At 38.3% G+C, this 19,282-nt stretch overlaps 1 protein-coding gene across 1 annotated transcript in view; it reads right to left on the minus strand.

Moving 5' to 3' along the window:
- The window catches only part of SPAG17 (sperm associated antigen 17), a 109,827-nt gene that overhangs the window by 89,403 nt on the left and 1,142 nt on the right, over positions 1–19,282 (minus strand). The window contains 2 exon segments of the mRNA XM_056338910.1: positions 12,010–12,069; positions 12,469–12,609. Coding sequence (XP_056194885.1) covers positions 12,010–12,069; positions 12,469–12,609 — 201 coding nt within the window.

Genomic DNA, 19,282 nt, shown 5'->3' on the forward strand with positions numbered 1-19,282 from the left:
CAGCTGACACATTTCAAGTCAATTTGAAACAGAAGAGCCATCAGTCAAGAGGCTATATGGATTACAAGTACCAATCAAGTTATTAACTGTTCTAATATTTCCTGAGCAAACTCATAAAAGCAGGAAAAAAAAAAAGAAGTGATTGTCATTTTGACAGCTTTCAAGACAGGCTACAGAACAAAAGCTGCATGTGTCATACTAATACATTTTTATTGTCCAAAGGTGACCTTACACATACTATTAAATATTTCTAAATCTGCTGATGTCATTCATTGACTATAGCATACTACAAAGAATCATCTTGAAAGAATACCAAGAAGGCACTGCACTAACTGAAACCATTTCTTTCAAGATTGCACCTCCAGTGTACTGAAAGGCAATTCAGTCTCTACTATCAGACTATTCACCTAATTTCATTTTTCCTCTCAAAACATCTTCCCAACTACAATGTCAAAAGATCACTTGCTTACCCATTATCATTCATTGCTGAATGAACCACTCACAATTCAAACTGAGCTGTAAATCAATAAATCAATTGCATATCTGAACAGAGGCCCTTGGAGAGCTTATGTACCTACAAGTCAGACTGTAAAACTTGAGATAAGCCAATGAATCATCTTTGTTAATCAATGAAGACTTTACCAACATGTATTCCAGTCAATTAAAAAAAAATAAAGTGGATTTGATGACTTCTTTTGCCCCTCAGAGTAATTTTCAAACAAGCCTACTAAAATAAGAATAGGACACTCATTATTGAGCAATACTGAGCAAATACTTATGCTGTTCATGTACTAAATAGCTGCCTTTCTATTGTGAGAACGTATCGCAAAGCAGCTGCAATGGTTGCTTGTGCCCTAGAAAAATATGTTGACACTCATATGAGTGAGTCTGTTTTTTACCAAATCACAACACAGCTTGATCTGGTTAGCAGAAAGCCAGTTAGAAATAGCCATTGTAAGAAGGTCTGTTCTTTAAATCTCCCTCTACAGAAAATGTGCAACCTGAGGGCATACCTTAACTGGTTTAATCTCAGCAATGCAGAATGAGAACTTCCTAAAACATGTGTACAGCGTATGTGTCTTAGTCTTACACATACTAAAATAATGTTTTAAGGGAAATACAAACAGGTGAATAACCCAATTAAAGTAAAAATGAGAAAATAGAATACATAAAAATTAGGATGACTTTTCACCTTGGCTTTATTAAAGAGCTTATACAGGAGCTTTCACCATCTATGACATGTACCTCCTAGAACATTTTGACCACCTAGCTGCTACCAAACAAAACTGCTTTAAGGGAAGAAAAAAATACGATACAAATATCCCAGGATTCCAAAGCTCAGTCATTAGCATTTCTATCTCAGGAAGGAGTTTTATGCATATGGAAGGTTCCCCCGTGTGACCCTTCAAGATACCTGTTAACTTTTAACACTCTGCCTTGGGGGAGACAGTTGAAATGGCATTTAAGTGATTTCTGAAGAACTCCTACAGAACCCAGGCCTTTTTAAAAACAAAGCACAGGCCAGTCTACTGTAATCTGTGCTCAGAAAATATACATTGCTACAATCAAATCTTGAAATGTTTACATTTCAGTGGTATGAATCTACCCAGCAAGTCTTTCCATTGTAGAGTAGAATATTTTATGCTTCTGAGAAGCAAATTGTCTCCAGTAATTCCAGCCAACTGGATCCACACAATGAACATTACAAAGCTAAAGGGTTTAGTCATGCTTCCCTAACATTGCATCTGGCTAGGAAGAGAACCCAGTCAGAGGCGGAACAAAAAGATTTAAGAAGCAAAGCTGTCCCATCAGCCCTTGTGCTGGCAGAACCCACCTAGCTACATCTTGCCAGAGCTTCCTGAGCTGCCTCAGAGCTCAAGGGGCAGCAAGTACCAATGGCCTCATAGGCTTGGCACCACACAGCTCCTAGGCAGGATCTTTCCACCTTGGTCCAGCTCTGCAACAGGGGTTTGGGCATTTATTTTTTTTTTAACCTGTGGTACTAAAGGATTCTGGAATTAGTTGCTCTACTTGAGAAAAGTGACTTAGACTCTATTGTCCAACTACAACAACCTGAAATTTTTGAAGGCAACAAAACAGAGAACAACATTTCCTTTGGCTACTCCAGAGGGTCCCTCTATCAATCTAAGGATGTCACGCTTACAGACATAACTGCTCTTTGCTCTAGTTACACAGAGATTTCAACAAAACCTGCACAGAAAAAGCAGGGAATTTTATACCAAGTTGCATGCATGCAGGAAACCTTGTAATCTAGGAAGCAAACTCGAGGTCTCATCAGTGTTCCAAAGCAGGGTTTAAATAGATGAATTTCAAAAGGTATTAAGTCTCTTACCTAGAAAATAAGTTGTCAGTAATTTTGAGTTTTATGACTGGCTTCAGGCCAAATAATTACAAATAACAGTAGGAAAGTAATAATACATGCAGAGGGCATTGCTTCTAGAATATTGGGATTAGGATTATGAAGAAGGGTTGCTATTCTGAAAAGATGAATATGTTCAATTGTCTCATTTAAATAACAGGATCCGACCTCTCAGATTTTACAAACCAGAAAATGAGATGACACAGATTGTTTTCCTGCAGGAGCTCAAGACTTTTTGCCCCAGTTTCAGCATTTAAAAATCCTGGTACTTCTTAACATCCTTAGAGGGGTCCCTGGAACAGTATACCAAACTGGAGAGACTTCAGAAATCGATTGAACACAACTACAATTCCTAAGACCGATTGGTTCATAGCAACAACAGCCCAGTCTCATGGAATAAAAGAAATCTCAAATAGAAGGCATATAATTTGATAACTCAAAGGACTACACAGGCCACTATTGATCATGGAGTGGCATCAGATGCTCTGACAATCACAGAATCACAGCGGCAAAGGCTGATGCAAAGACACAATGGTATGTCTGCCTAATATTTTATTCTTTTTAGGTGGCATGGGTTTCCTATATTTGACATTAACATCCCTTTGCTGTTATCTGAGGCTTAAAACTATTCACCTGATCTCACACACACCTCTAATGCCACTAGCATGACCTAGGTCATTAAGACATCCATACTGGACTGGCATATGGAACACAGAACTAGGCGAGATGTTTGCTGTTCTGGAAAGGCTGCTGAATGCCTTTTCTTTTGTCAGAACATGTTCTTTTGTTTCCATTTGGGCAAGTTATGACAAGGCGTTTGGCAATGATATTCTACTCTCTTGGATATTGGTGCTAGCAAGGCAATCAAAGTCCAAGCAATTTAGCAAGCACTAAGTCTACCAGCCAAAGACATTCTGAAGTAAGAATTAAGGTGAGCAGGACAGGTAGGTGCCTCTGTAGCTTTTCCTTCAGTGACTGCTAGAAAAATCTTCAAGATGTAGAAAATCTTGGAGTTTCCTAACATTATCTAGAAAGAATATGGATAACCTAAGTCTGCAGTTCATCTGAAGATGCCAAAGATTTGTGTCCTGGGGTGCGATAGTCTCTGTTCGGAGTATTTTGGCACAGCCATAAATCGTCCCTACTCAGTTAGTAGCAGAGCAAACTGAACTGCTTCTAAAGGTCTCCTGTGAGGTAAAGAGAGGGTAAATCTAACCTCAGCTGATAGGCAGACACTGGTAGTCTTCCATAAGGCTCATTCACGCTGATATTCACAAACTGCTGAAGGCCAATGGGAGTTGTGAAACTTGCTAAGCCTAAGCTAATGAATTTTGTCTTTAACATTCTTTTAAGTAAACTGACCCAGTAGGGAGAGTAGTTAAACTCTCCTCAGGAGACAAGACAGTAAGTATCTCAGGTAAACATACCACCTCATACAGTGGGATCATTTACAAAACATACTCTATTCTACACTACAACGCACCTGGCAGGAGCTTTGTAAGAGATGTAACAGAGCTGCAACCAGATGAGTAGACAGTGCCCACAGCAGGGTGTAAAGTTCCTTACCCTTCCCCGGAGCCAGTACCTCCCTAAAAGGTATCTGCTTGTAACAACTCTCTGCTGTTTCTGGAGCATTAATCCTCTGCATATCCATAGTGTAAGGGCCAAGTCCTTCTGCAAAAACATTCTCTTAACTTGCATCCACACAATAGCACTGGACAAAGGCTGCCTGTCGAACTGTTCCATTGTATTACGACATTTAAGACTGCAGTATGTGTTTTGCTCTGCAGTGGAATGAAAAAGAAAATTAAATCTTTCTATCCTTCCAACCATTCAGCATGGCTGCCAAAGTCGTTTTTACTTTCGAACCCTCTCATCAAAACAATGATACCAGACAAGTTTTGGCTCCTGAGCTGTTCCATTTTACAATAACTTTTACAATTAGTTTTGTTCTACAGTGGAATGAAAACAAAATCTTTCTAACTTTTATTACAAAATAGAATTCTATTGACATACATTTTTAGACTGAGAAGGCTGGGCTTTAATAAGACTGTCTCTTACTTTTGAGAAAGCCTATTCTTGACCACAACCTCTCTGATGGTGTTTTATCAAAATCTATAAATTTCCACAAAAATACGTCACCTCTAATTACATGTTTCCACAGGAAACCAGAAGGCTTCCTTAAAAATACTCCTGACTAGCATTATTTCTGAAACTTTTTTCTTCAGTGACACATAGCCTGGCTACTAAGAAGTCTGCTCTCCTCCAGGTGCCACACAACATCTTGTACTTCCTGGGTGAAAATTTTTCTTGCCGTGTTATGTTTGCGACAGTAAGAGTTTTGTTTTCACATCAATCTAAACCCAAAACTTTTGATTTTTCTACCCTAGGAATTTACTATAACATCCTTAACACAAAATAAATGCATACTCCTTGTCCCTAATGCTGTTCTCCTTGCCCTCTGGTTTTTTTTTTCTATTGACGACATTGTTAGATAGTATATTTATTATATAACTATATAATTATCTATCACATAATTATATATAATACAATATATACATATTTATATATAAAATTTTGTAATACAGTAAGAGCACCGATCCCAGAAACTACATGTTCAGTTCCAGCTTACAGTGGCCCTTCTCTTTACATCATGACATGACCAGCACTTCCAACAGTCTTACCAGCACAACCCCCACTTCCTAAGTCTACACTCCACATGCTTGTAGTAAAGCATGAAATCACAGAAATGCTTAAAAGCTGCTTTACATCAACTGCTTCCTGGCTAAATTAATCATGGTTTTTTCCACTTCAGCATGTTTGTTCTTACATTTTACTATCCTACAGAAGTTCTTAATATCTTGGGTTACATATTTTGTGTTAGAAGTGACAGGACAGGAATCTGTTTCAGTTACACCTAGAAAACCCAAGGATCCTTCTGACTCTGCTACAGACTATTGCCTATTAAGGCAAGAAGTGCTGTGACCATTACACAACTTCCCAAGGATTCTGACAGCACAATCTTAGGGGGAAAAAAAACAACCAAAGAAAAAAGCCCATGTACCATATAAATAATCTTAAAACAATGCAAGATTTTATTTCTAACCAATAACCTTTTAGTTCTCAAAATGAGCTGCACAGAGCATGAACTAATTAAGATTTATATGCAAGCACTCAACTGAACTGGATTTTTAATGGCAAAACTGTGTATATTAAGCTTGGCAGTAGAAAGATTTAATTTAGGGGTCTCTGGATTTTTTTGTGGAAACTGCACAAGTAGGTTGGTATCTGCCTGGTGATGCAGGTTGGCTGTGACATATCTTGACTCAGACAGTAAAACTGGCAGTTCTGCTTTTATCAGTCCAGAAGTTTGAAGTATCTGAGCGAGTGCTATTTCCCTGTTAGCAAGGAGGTAAAATAAGGTGAGGTTTTGTATAAGGACCATTTTCCATGCCAATCCGGAAGCAAGGCAACTGGAGAATCAAACAGATCCTGTGTTCAGCCAGTGATGACAAAAAAACCAATTTGTAATCAAAATCCTATATACCCTTCTGTGTAAGTATTAACAGTTCTAGCATGTGACATGCAAGCTAATGTTTGCTGGCTTGTCACATGCCAGAATCAACCAAGAGATAATCCAGTGCAATCAGATGGGTTCCTGGATATCCAGATCCTGGATAGCCCCATTTAAAAGTTCTCACTATTTCAGATTTAAGGAAGAAAAGCAAGAAAAAGAAGAGAAAGACAACATACACCAGCAGAGATAAAGATGATAACAGATTATTTTTTTTTTTCAAATGGTACCAGGAAAAAATATCATTAACATGGCATTGGTTTGGTATTAAATGGAAACAGTAGAAGAGTCAATAAAGGTGTAGGAAAGAAGGCCTAATCCGTGATTCTTCTGCTCTGCATTTGGAAAACCAACAGTCACTTCATCAATAAGCAGTTACTTCCAACTGTATCAACAGAAGGATGCAAGAAGGAAGCTTTTAAAGCTCGGCATACCAAAAACCAGTAGACCTGGGCAATGTAATCAAAGTAGTATTACAAACAGGTATGAGGAGCAATTCAGATGCTGAATATTGACTTTAATAACTCTCAGAGAACAAAGGCAGATTTAAAGCGAATAAAAGAAAGCTGATGTCACACCAACACTTAAAAAACAGGAAAGTAGAATAAAGTATGTATTTAAGTACTGGCAATGTAATCTTGATCATAGCAGAGTAACAGAGGAGCCGATATTATTTCCTTAATGTCCTAATGGAGGATTTATTGAACAACAATAATAATATTATCAATAATTAGTACCAATAATTATTACCAATCCAATTTTGTTCTTCTTGGAAACAAAAGGAAGGTGCCTTTTCACAAAGAGAATAGCTTCCTCTGGTAAGACTGCAATTCTAGTTGAAACAGATTAATATGATACAGCCAAAAGCAGAATTCCCTAAGTATTCTTTGACCATTGCTTTAGCAAGCAGTGACACAGATTAAAACTCATTAACTGACAGATCTAAAAATGCAATTACAAACAAAAAGTCATCATCAAACAGGTAAGTTTCTTGTGGGGTATAAAGCATACAATGTACTGAGGCTATTTTGTCAGCTTGTCAATGATCTGGGAAAAGACAACAAGTCTTCAATTACAAGATATCCAGAAGACACAATAACCATGGCGATGCAAAGAATGTAGCAGAAAACTCATTCATACAAAGAAATTTGGTTAATGTAGCTAGTATAATGCAAGAAAGCAGTATGATTTGGTTTTGTTAAATCACAAGACTTATCTCAGAAGAAAGAAACCCACCACATTTATGTGAAGGAGAACCTGTAAAGTGGTCACTTTGGGAAGGATTCATTTGTCAAGGATGAACTGATCAATCCAAAGTTAGCTCTCAGTGCAAGGCAGCACTCACGATAACTTACACAATCTTCAGACTCGTATATGATGAGCTATCAAATAGGAGTACACGCATTATGTTTTGCTTGCATTTGATATATATTCAACAAAAACACCAAGTCCATTCAGTGTCCATAACTAAATAAAATCAGTGAATTGTAAATGTTGGTTAGAGAAGATTAACAGAAATTAGTAAAGAATTGAAGAAAAACCATGAAGGAATGTATTACACATTGCTAAATAAAGGGAAAAGTTAAGGGACAATTTGAACACAATCTCAAAGTTTCTACACAGAGAATAATTGCAAGACTTTATTTCATTTGGTAAATATGGCTGTAAGCCATACATTGAAACATAACATTTACACTGAAACTAGAAGTAACTTTTATCAGGAAATGGTCTCCCCAGAAACAAATTAAGATGTAGCAGATTCTCAATTGTTTTCAATCATTTAGAAAAAGCATCCAATCTTGATTTTTGAAATTCCAACATAGAGATTATTTTTGAAAAAAATACTGTGACCTGTGCTACAGGTCACAACAGTCTCTTCTGCCAATCAAATCTGTCTAGCTACTAATTTCGCAGGACATAAAACCAAACCGGTGACAGCAATACTGGTAAGAAATCCAACTCTTGGGCTACACTGTTTAGAACTTTTCTTGTCAGTAGCCTTTCCTACCAAAAAAGAAGAGTCAAAACAATTTAGTGATCTTATTTTGTGCTGACATATATATATATATACACACACACACATATACATATTTCTGTAGAATTCACTATGGTCTCTTGGGAAACCAGATCATATTTACACTTGCAAAACAGTTCTGAAGTTTTCACACCTGACCAGAAGTTACCTCTCACAGAAGTGCCATAGCTCCCACTTAAATCCCCTTGTAAGCCAGAACAGCGTAAACTGGCACCCTGTAAGCCTAAACCACTGGGCATTTACCCAGCCCTTCCCAGCACAGACTGAGAACACAAGAGAGCATCGGGTCAGTTTTACTAGAGAGGAACAGACAAAGAAAACTCTTCAAAGCTCTGTGTCTTGCAGGAGAAGGAAAGACAGGAGAAAAAAGGCATCATTACAGCAGGATTAAAAAAAATAATTCACTTGTAGGAAAATTTCCTTTCAATTACACCAAACACTTCCACGGCATTTGAGGTTCAAGGCCCAGACAGTCCATTTACCTTTTCCTTTCCAATATGAATTTCTTTTCCAACCACTTTCTCCTTCCATGCCCTGCAAGTTATGGGATTTGCTGCTATCGGAGCCTTCACTCCACGTGCATAATGGCTTCTTCCCCTGCCTTGTGCCCATCTTTTCTGCTTAAAACATGCTTCTGCTCTTTCAGAGCCTAGCAGAAGTTGGATTTACTCCGTAGGTTTGGGTTTATGCATTTATATATTTGTATACACTTATGTATATATAAAATTCTGCCATGCCTAGAGCTTTTCTAACTTCTATTCACCTATACCTGTCCTCAATAAATCCTAAGTCTAGCAAGGATTACTGGAGTGCAGTGCACACTGCTCATGCTGCCTCCCATCCTCAAATGCAGAAGATGCCAGCAGAAGGAGCTATCTATGCAGTGCTTAACAGCTGGGAAATACTCATTTACAGCTGATTAATTCTGCTCCAGTCTTACAGCATTCCAGGATGAGAATGGGCCATGATTTGGATTTGGCACCTGATTTTATTGTATTTTTTAGTTTGACAACTATAGGTAAGAGCATTGTTGTGAGAAACCAGAATTAATATATTAATTCTTGACAGGTAATAAAGATTAATATTTTTAATTGCAATTAAGCCTTTTTGGTTACACAGGAAGGCTTGTCCTGGAGATGAGTCAGAGCAGTGTGGAAGGATGCTGCTGTTACAAGACTTCAGTTCTGCTGGCTTCACAAGCACAAGGACACATTTTGAAAACAGTGTTCTGGGACCCACATAAAAGCAGAATTGCTCTCGTCTCTGCCACTTGTGCCTTTTTCATCCTTCTGTGACCCTTTATCGCAAGCATCTCAGCTTATCTGACAGAACCACCAAACTGTTCCACATCTCTGTCCCTTCCATCCCTCTCTCTCATGGCCATGTTCCTTATTTAACTGTCCGTTCTCAGTGACACCCTCTAACTACTTCCAGTCTTTTCACACGAACAGGCCACATGAGGCTTCATCTTCTTTCACAATCTTTTCTCACCACAGTACTACCCCCCAGCTCCAGCTTTTTCCTTTATGAGTATGGGACAAGATTCCTTCTCAAAATTTCCTGGGTAACATAAAGGCAACTTTCCTGACCTTGTCCCAATTAAGTCCAACAAAACTGGAAACAAGGGAAAAATTAATTAAATAAAAATCCTTCCATCCACACAGCCCCTGAACTCAAACTCACCAGAACTTTCAAGGGGGTTGGGGGTAATCAGCCTCATGAAAAAATCTAGTATGGAATGTTTAGGCTTGAATAGATTTTCAAAACACAAAGTTTGGAAACTAAACCACTATCATATTTAGTGGTAGTGGTAAAGCACCTGAATTACACATGGCATTACCAGCCTTAACAGAAAGCTGACAAAAGAAACAGGTACATAAACATTGAAAGATACGTACCTTGCTTATAAAATGCATATATTTTATTTAAACATGCTGTAGTTCTAGGTCTTGTCTGTTCAAAAAACTGTACATGATAAATTAATCTGATTCATTACGAAATCTCTTGATATTTTACAGGAAGGGTAACATTCTCCTTTCCATATACAAAGAGAAAAAATAATTTCCATGGCATCTTTAAGACAGATTCAGCCTATCATCACTTAATTAAGTGCTGGAATTAGCACAAAACTACCAACCAGGACTCCTACTCCCATCAAGTCATTTAAGAGATTTAAGGCATTAGGTACCTAATTCTCATGGATATGGAAATCTTTTAGCTACATACTCATAAAGCCTGCCCTAATCCTCTTCACTTTGTACAATAAGAGTGATATGAAATACAACACAGTAAGACAATAGAAACCCTGAAGGGAAATAATTTAAAATAGACAAAAGGAATTATTTTTATATGATATATAATTAGCTTGCAAAATACCAAGAGCAGTTTGTTAAAGTTTCTTGACTTGTAGGCACTGCAGACTGCTGCACTGAAATTTATTACCCCCCCCTGCATCTCAGTAGATGCAATGCGCAAGACTGACATGGGTAACAACGTTACTATTAATACCATTAATAACCACATTACTTTGCATGTCATCAGTCCCAGATTCACACACATGTACATGTCATGTTCAAAGACCATTAAATGTCAGGATTCTCATTTACAGCCTCCCTAGAAATGAATATGCACTTGTGGAAATGCCAGTGTGTTGAATCCTACCGCAGAGAAGAGAACTGCATACGGTGAGGAGAGAAATGCTCCTCTCAGCAGAACGCTTCACAAGCCTGTGCTCTGTGCTAACCTCGTTCTTGTTTATCCTTGCTGCAGTGAAAGCTTTGAATGCACAAACTGCACATGGACTTTAAGTGAACGCTCTGGAGCAAATTCTGCCCAGAGAGGCAGGATCTTAATGCTTGTGGCAACATGATCAATCTTTTAATTTACTACAGCTAGAACGGAAACTGAGTCCAAGCAAAAGGTCAGAACAGGCATTTTATATTCTCTGTTAAAGGAGGGGGAGGAAAAAAATGTCTTTGAGGAGTAAAGTAAGCAGCTAATGAGACACAGCACTGACAGCTGGAATTTAATAAGTATCCACTTCACAAGGAAAATTGCTCTTAGTAATTAAATACAGGTATCATACAAAGCTTCTGCTTAGAGCTAGACTTCAAAATCCTTCTGTCAGTAGGACTGAAGAGGTTTTACATACCAGATAATACAAGGGTGAGTTTGCCTGGGAGGCTAGTCCTAAATGAAGAGGGTTAATTGCATAAAATTCACAGTCATGTCAGTGGTAAATAATTCCAAAGGGACTTGTTCGGATAGTAGTCTGGCATTACTGAAAAACAGACTGCAACTAAAAAGACCTGTTATAAAGTCCACCAAAACCCGAGACACATAAAAAGTTTATTAGTCATTGCAGAAGTAAAACACAAACAAGATCTCTTTAGAGGGATCCAAAATTCTCTATGCTCCAGGTCTGCAGGGCCATAAAACTGTACCTGAGAAAATTTTAAACAATCTTCTAATTAATCACAGGATTTTATAACCTCTCACAAGCTGTAAGTAAAACATTAACAAGGTAGGAGGAAGTACTCTTTGTACTAAGCATGATTCTTAACCCCGCTGACATACCCCACTAGACGAACCAGGTTAGAATTTAACATCAAAATGAGATCAGAATGGATACTAGCACACAGAGATGGTGTTTCATTTATGAGACTGCATTCCTATAAATGAAGGCATAAGTCTCAAAATTACTGGGAGCATCTGAGAGAGCAGATCATTTTACTGTAATTTATGACACCATCATCAGATATGACCATATAACATATTCTTAACATAATAAAACTAACTCACATCCCTGAAAAGACATCTTAATCCTCACTTAATTAGCAGTCCAACAGAACACTGTTGGTATCACAAAACGAAAGTAGTTTAAGTATCTAGATGGTTGAATGTTTTTACCAGCTAGATACGACAGCTTTGCATTTACTCAGGTACGCATAACACAATCACACAGCTGTATTTACTTCAGCGCGAAAGAGCACTGACTCTGCACTCCATGTTTTAACATACCTCATAGTGCATAGGCACATCCTTAACCTTTTTCCCCTTTTGATTCCCAGATTCTCTGACCTGCAAGGAAATAAAGCATTCTACTGTGAGAAGATTTTAAGTTTACACAAATAGTTTTACTCGTTATTCCCTTTTGCAAACATTACACTCTCACTCCAAAACAGTGAGGAATCATCTTATGGTATCCCATGTTTGTACCTTAGGGAGGGAGCTTTTGTGATCAGCACCTTGAAGAAAAGCCTGTAACAAAACCTCACTATTTACAGGGAGCGGATGAGCTTATAGAATAAGATTTTCTTTTTCCATTTTTAACTCCTATAAATTAGTGTAATTTTTAAAACTTGCACAGAGCAATTCAATTGAATACGAAGTGTATAGTTACTCCAGGTCAAAGCAGTTAGTATCTAGAAGTGAGATCTAGGGTTTGGTTTGTTATTAGAAGGTCCTTTCTTAGAATACCTGTCTGAAAATGTCTTCACGCATTACCACACTGAAGAGCTTCCGCTGCGGCACCTGCACAGCAAGAGACAGGGCCTTGGTGTGGATTTCATCTTCAATTTTGGTCCCAACAACAAAAGTGATACTAGGCTTCCAGTCATCCTACGTGCCAAAATAAAACATTTCAGATATTAAAACTCAAGCAAACAAAAGTGATTATCTGCGGTTTCAAGGAGTAATCCTGTAGACATAGTTACTCCCTTTAAGAGATATTAAACATCACTGTATTAATCACACTGAAATAAAGTCTACACAACCCGAAAAAGCATATACTACTTTGTCCCAATTATTTCTGCCATCAGGTGGCAGCATGATGCTATGGAAAACACAAATGCCTGCTAACAACCTCTACAAACCTCCTTGCATGTAAACATCACACAAAGATCAAGTGATTTTTAAATGCCATTTGCAGATTTGACAGCTCAGTAAGCAAACAAGAAGGAGATTTTGAATATATGTATTATTGTGATTATTTGCTGTAGAAAAAAATAAACAAATTTCAGATCCCTCATCCCAGGTATTAGATAATGCACAGATGCCTTTTCTGAAAATTGTACCATCATTTGTATGATGTTTTATGAACTACAATATCGAAAACTAGAGAACCACTAGCAGTTTTCAAACATTACACATTTTTATGGAAAAAAATTGATTTCAGTATTAAAGAAATGCAGAACAAGAGAAGACTGGAACATGTTATTTAGTGATACCACAAAAGCTTCAAAGTGATGTCATTAAGCAACTTTTACTAGTTACTCTTCTTTCCCATTTCTTCTGCTTCAACCTACTGGACTCCCTTTCTCGAAGCGAGCAGCTGGCCACCTCCCGCACACCTGCATCTCACTCCAGAGTATTCTTATCAGCACCAGTGGCAGCTGAACCATAAGCACACCCAACGGCTGTGCTGCACACGCTTTAGGAATCATCAAATTGTTGGGTTTTTTTTTTTTTTTCAATGTACATCTGCATGTGTAAACTGCAAGGGTATCAGTAAAGCTGCATAAAGGTAAATAGGGAAAGAGCTTCAGTAAGATCAAGGTAGTCCCAAGACACTGTCATGCTAATCAGGACCAGGCTAAGCAGCCACATACTGGTCCACTGCGCATCATAGCAGGGAAAGATTTTACAGACAAATTTAAGAGAGGGCAGTAACTTCAGGATTTAGATGGAAATATTTTCATATGTGACCATTATGTACAAAGTCCTCATGGAAAAGAGGCACAAAACCTGAGCTAAGTAAAGTGAGGGAAAGGACCATTCCAAAACAGAAGTTAGATGTAAATAGTAAAGGAAGTTTCTTTTTTCCAGTTTTACTGTAGCCTTCTTCATTTGTTCCTTCTCTTAGCTGAAAAAAAGCCTATGTAAAAGTTTGCAATTTGAGTAACTGATGACTTGGGATGGGAGAAAGCAACAGCTGATGTAAGTTTCAAACTAGTAAATGCTTGCATGGAAGGAAACAGCTTCTAATACTCTTTAACAAAGCATAACATCACATGAATATGGCACAACATGATTATACATGTATGGCCCTTTCTTTTTAACCACAGAATATTCAGAGCAACAAAAAAGATGAAAAGGTCACCTGGGTCACTAAGTGTACTCTTCTGAAACTGCAAGTAGTGACAGAGCAGATACCTAATCCAAAAGAGCCCCTACAGTTCCACACATCATAAACTTCCTTGATGTTTTATAGCTGCACAAAATAAACCTCTGTTTTTTAAAATTACAAAATGCAGGACAGTGCAAGCGTATCTCTGATGCTCTAGGAGCACACAAACATGATGGAATTTATGAGAGGAGAGCATCCAGCTGACCTGGGGCAGCAGGCACTGCTCAATGGAGAAGTGCCAGCAGCAATTCCCTGTGTGGGGACTGCACCAAGTACACCGAATTTCTTTTTCTCCTTTCCAGTTGCAGGGGAGGACAGGGGACAGACAATACCTCCTCCTGCCTAAAGCTGCCAAGATAGCTACCATGCACAACACTATGAAAGAGCTAGATATTCCAATATTATCATCAAAACACATGCACGGGAGTTGCAGTTAATCTGAATTCAAGTTAAAGTTGTTGTTGTTGTACAGCTGCCAAGAACTGGACACAAAAACTTTACCGTTCTTTGAACAGAGAGCATTTAGATGTCCATACTTTTGTGCAAATGCATAATTTTCTAGGCTTTCAGAACTGAGATTGAAATGCCCTTATGTGGCAGTATCCTGGAGTTGCCAAGGCTTGCCAGCAGAGACGGAGCCTTTAGAACAACCAGCCACCTGCGACGTCAGCTAATGGAGCAACTGATACCACTATGCTGTCCCCTTCAGTGAGGGCCACCAAAAGAGGGAAATGAGGCCAAGCCTGCTGGAATCTTGGTGCCTGCAAATTAAACCTGCTTAGCGCTGATTAACATCACCCTGCAACAATGATGTCTGTGAAACCTATCTCCCTTATAGTCCTGCCTCTCCTTGATCCTCCCATCCCTTGGTCACAACTGTCCCTAGCTCATTCCTCCCTCTACTTCCACTCTCTGTTCCTCATCCGAGTTCCACCACTTGAAATGATTCCTACATCTGTTACTTGCTCTCCAGGCTTGTGTTCTCAGTCTTCTTTCCAGCCAGTCCCTGGTTTCATTATCTGATCCCACTTCCATCTTTCTCCATCTTCAGATTCCTTCTCCAAATCCTTATCCTCTAGCCCATCTAATACTTCCCAGGCACTTCCAGAGTTGTTTGAGCAGTAAGACTCTGAGCAATGAGACTCTCCTCCACGAGTCTTTCCTTGCATTCCTTGGAAAGGCACTATAAGCAATGGAGATTGCATTTTCCTGATTTCCACTGGGATGCTCACCTTCACAGCAGGCTGTAACAGAGCACCAAAGCAAAACATCAGGGTAAGCGTCACTTGTCAAAAATCGATTTTTCAAAAAACTTAGGATTTATCCAAACACAAACATCCTCAGGAAAATGTATGCCCTCAGCAAAAGGTATGCCTGTGAGATCAGTGTGCCACATCTTCTCCCTGAGCAAATTCCCTGCTTCAAAGAAACAAGCTGCTAAAGCTTCTCCACAGACCCGCTATGAGAATAGTGTAGCCAAAACACTGGCTAATATATTAAAATCAAAATACATGGAATGAGCCACTACAAGATAACTGGTAGTGAAAATCATAATCCCACCTGATTTAATTCTACAGAAGTATATGCAACTTGATTCAAGGTCTTTTGCGTAAAAATTTGAACAGTATTAGAGATAGCCCCCACCTCCCTATTTGCAAAAGGAAGAAAAAACACTGCTTTTGTTAAAAAGGTGTAATACCTGGGAATTGGAGTGAGATAAGTGCTAGAAGTAGCTACACACCCTTCAACAGTGAATAATGATCCAGCATTTCCAGAGTCATTAATAGCATGTCATCTGTTTCTAGACTGCCAAATTTTGAAGCTCTTGGAGATCATTTTTCAGAAAAGCTGAACACAGAGCAGCAACTGAAGTCAATAAGGACATTGAATGTGCAGCATTAGTATATCGTTTAAGGTGTTTAGTTGACTATGCTCTTTTCTGACCTTAAAAATCTATTATTTTTGCAATATTGCCCTTATATTATCAATACTGTAACAGTATCCTTAATGTTCAAGGCACTGAAAGGATAGAGAAGAAACAGACCCTGCTTCTACAGCTCACCACCTAAAATCACAACATAAAAATGAGAAGGAAAAGTAGTAAAATGTATATGGTTACTTTAAAAATATTTTCTCCCTCAATACACAACTGTTCCTCTACTTAGTTTAATTCTTTTAAATGTTATTGTAGAGGTGAGACCTGAGAAAGGATCTGAAAGAGGATAGATTAGCAACCCTAAGGCTACCTCAAATGAGGTTCCCCGCTAAAAGAACAAGATAGAGAAAACCATAAAAATAACTACTGAAAAAGCATGGAAACAGCCTAGGGAGGCTGCCACTGACAGTGTAACACAAGCACTACATACTGTGAACAAAGAAGACCAAAATGCAGGGAGTAGATAGCCCACAGAATCAACAATGGTAATTCAAACATGAACAGAAAAAATACTGAAGCTGGAAATGTGGCATTGTTAACAGAATACTTAAAAAATCTGAAACAAGCTCCAATTAAGGGGAGGCCAGACCACTCTCACTAGAAAACATCCAATGATGATCATTGTCACAAGTGATGCTGTATCCTGTCCCATCCTGTCCCTCTGTCCCTGTTTTAAAACTCTTTGCTGTGTCAAGCGGAAATACACCAACGACTCTCTCAGTGTTAGAAATAACCATCGATGTAGTAAGCTTGTGTGTCCCTCAGGTGAAGAGGCTCCAATCCTAGCAAGATCCCTAACTCTGAATGGTCCATGCCAGCAGGTTTCCAAAATTCTTGTTTTCACAAGAAACACAGAATGTGTTCTTCTCATCTTCACCTGATTTTATTCTCAAGCCTCCAGTGTCCCTCTGTAATGTGATTTTTTCCAACAGTGAGAAGCCAGTACACATAGCCTTATTTGTCACAGTTGTATTACAACGACAAGGTATGTTAAAAAAATCCTCTAACTTCAATTCACATTGAAGAAAAAAGCAGAAGTAGTAGCTCACAAAATTTTGTTTCCTATTTAAACATATCTTGTTTTCTCTGCTTCAGTTCCTAGACACAAAAGAGCAGCTGTTTTAGAGAAGGCATCTGAACAAGTCAGGTATATATTTTATTTTTGCAGTACCAGTTTCTAGATCTCTTTGGCCAGGAAACGCAACAAGCAGCCATCTCCCCCTCGTGCCTTGCCCCCTGCTCCTCCCCCCCGCAATTTCCAGGCAATCTGAGTATCTGTCATTTTGCATCATCACTTATTCTTGTGGCATTTAATGGGGGGATTTTTGAGTTTTCAATTTTCAGGCCCTGAAATGCCAACAAAATGAGGGAAACCATACAGATGGAAAATCAGATCAGAACATGCCTTCAGTTGTTACATAACTATATAACTATACTTCGTTATACTAGCTAATAAGAACACAGAATAGATAACAGTTATTTCAATTAGGGCGCCCAGAATTCACCTCTCACTTAGCAAATATCGCCCTTTAACTACTTAAAGCATGCAAAGTTTAAAACTACCTAAGAATCTTAATTTATATTTTGTGATTTAAATCTGCAGTGAACGCAATCAAAGTATCTTGATCAATATCTGAAGGCTAACACAGCTTGCAGCTCCATGTTCCTCTGCATAGCACATTAGGGGGAAAAAAAAAGTATATAAACCATAATGTGAGGCTCTGCAAAATCCGTATTTCCTCTGTACATGTTTGTAAGTTGTCTGTTTGCCAGTTTTCACAGTGTGTTTAGTAAAAGCAATTATTTGGTTAGTAAATACCATTTAAATCATATTTTAGTTAGCATACCCGTCCATAAAATTCTTAACACCACTGGTAAAATGACTCCTTTTCATAGATCAGACTAATAAAATATTTTAAGTCATAAACACACATTAAAATGTGAAATTTCATTGCTTAGTCTATCTGCTACAATTTACAATCAGTTCTAGTAAATTCCCTTTGACTCTGTTAAAGGGAAAGAATATTCTCTAAATTGATGCAAGTAAAAGATTTAAAAATTCTTCATATATGAATTACGAGGAGATAAATTCATTTAATTGATCAGAGTTCTGGCCACCTCCCAAATAATTTCAGATTCGTATGGTGTATCACATACAATATTGAGGAAGGGTAAGAAATACTTTGTGCACTCTGTCTGGTGACACCTACAATTAAATCTTTCTCTACATGCTCTATCACAGGCTGTTTCCAGTCCCTGAGCTTTATATATTTGAGTTTAAATCTTGTATTCTATAGGATTACCGGGGCAGTGTGGGGGGTGAGGGGGACAGTGTGGTTAGACTATTTGCAGAATGAGATTTGATTTTTTAAAATCCTGTTTATCCTTTAATAAAAAGTCCTATGTGATTAAGTAATTAAGATATTTAATTCCCTCCGTGTTCAAAAGGAAGGAACTAAATCTGGTAGCACAGCCATACTTGTGTCAAAGATGTGCTTTTACAGAGCACGTTTATTTACACTAAGTATATCCACATTCGGCCATACTTGATGAATCTGGAGTCACACATGCTCAGAAGAGATTTGTTGGCATTTGACAGTTTCGCACCGAGTATGCTCCTGCCCCTGACTATAAGAGCTGAGTAAGAATTTCCCTGCGAGAAGAAATTAAGAAATTTCAGCAGCTGCCCAGCATCACAGAAGCCTGAGTTCAAGCTGCCTGCAGCAGGGAGCCAGTTTTTCCCATGTTCCCAAGGCTCTGCCTGCTAACAGCAAGGGAGAGAAAGTGGAATTAGCTCAACTGGAACAGAAAACAGTTGGACAATACCAGAATTAAGAAACCCAGGAATCCTAATTCAGCCTCCATGGAATGCCTCCATATAGGCATTACGATAATCTTTAATTAGGTGATCACATATTTTTTCCTACAGAACCCTTGCCCCATTCAGTGAACATATTAAACATTTCTTTCCATCTGCCTCAATGTGTGGTCCTGAACAATCCTAATTCTGGCATTTCCTAAATTTCGAGCATTTTATTTCCTACCTTTTAAAATACTTCAATATAGTGGTTTGCAATTAACAAATGTAATAAATTACATGTAGAAGCAGAAGAAACAACACACTTTGTTCAGTGAATTCACTGGACAATATCCACAACCACAATAAACACCACCATAAAAAAAAAAAAATAAAAATATCACTAATTGGCACCTTGCTAGTAAACACAGGA

Source organism: Falco biarmicus, chromosome 5, assembly GCF_023638135.1.
Source record: "Falco biarmicus isolate bFalBia1 chromosome 5, bFalBia1.pri, whole genome shotgun sequence".
NCBI classification, from domain to species: Eukaryota; Metazoa; Chordata; class Aves; order Falconiformes; family Falconidae; genus Falco; species Falco biarmicus.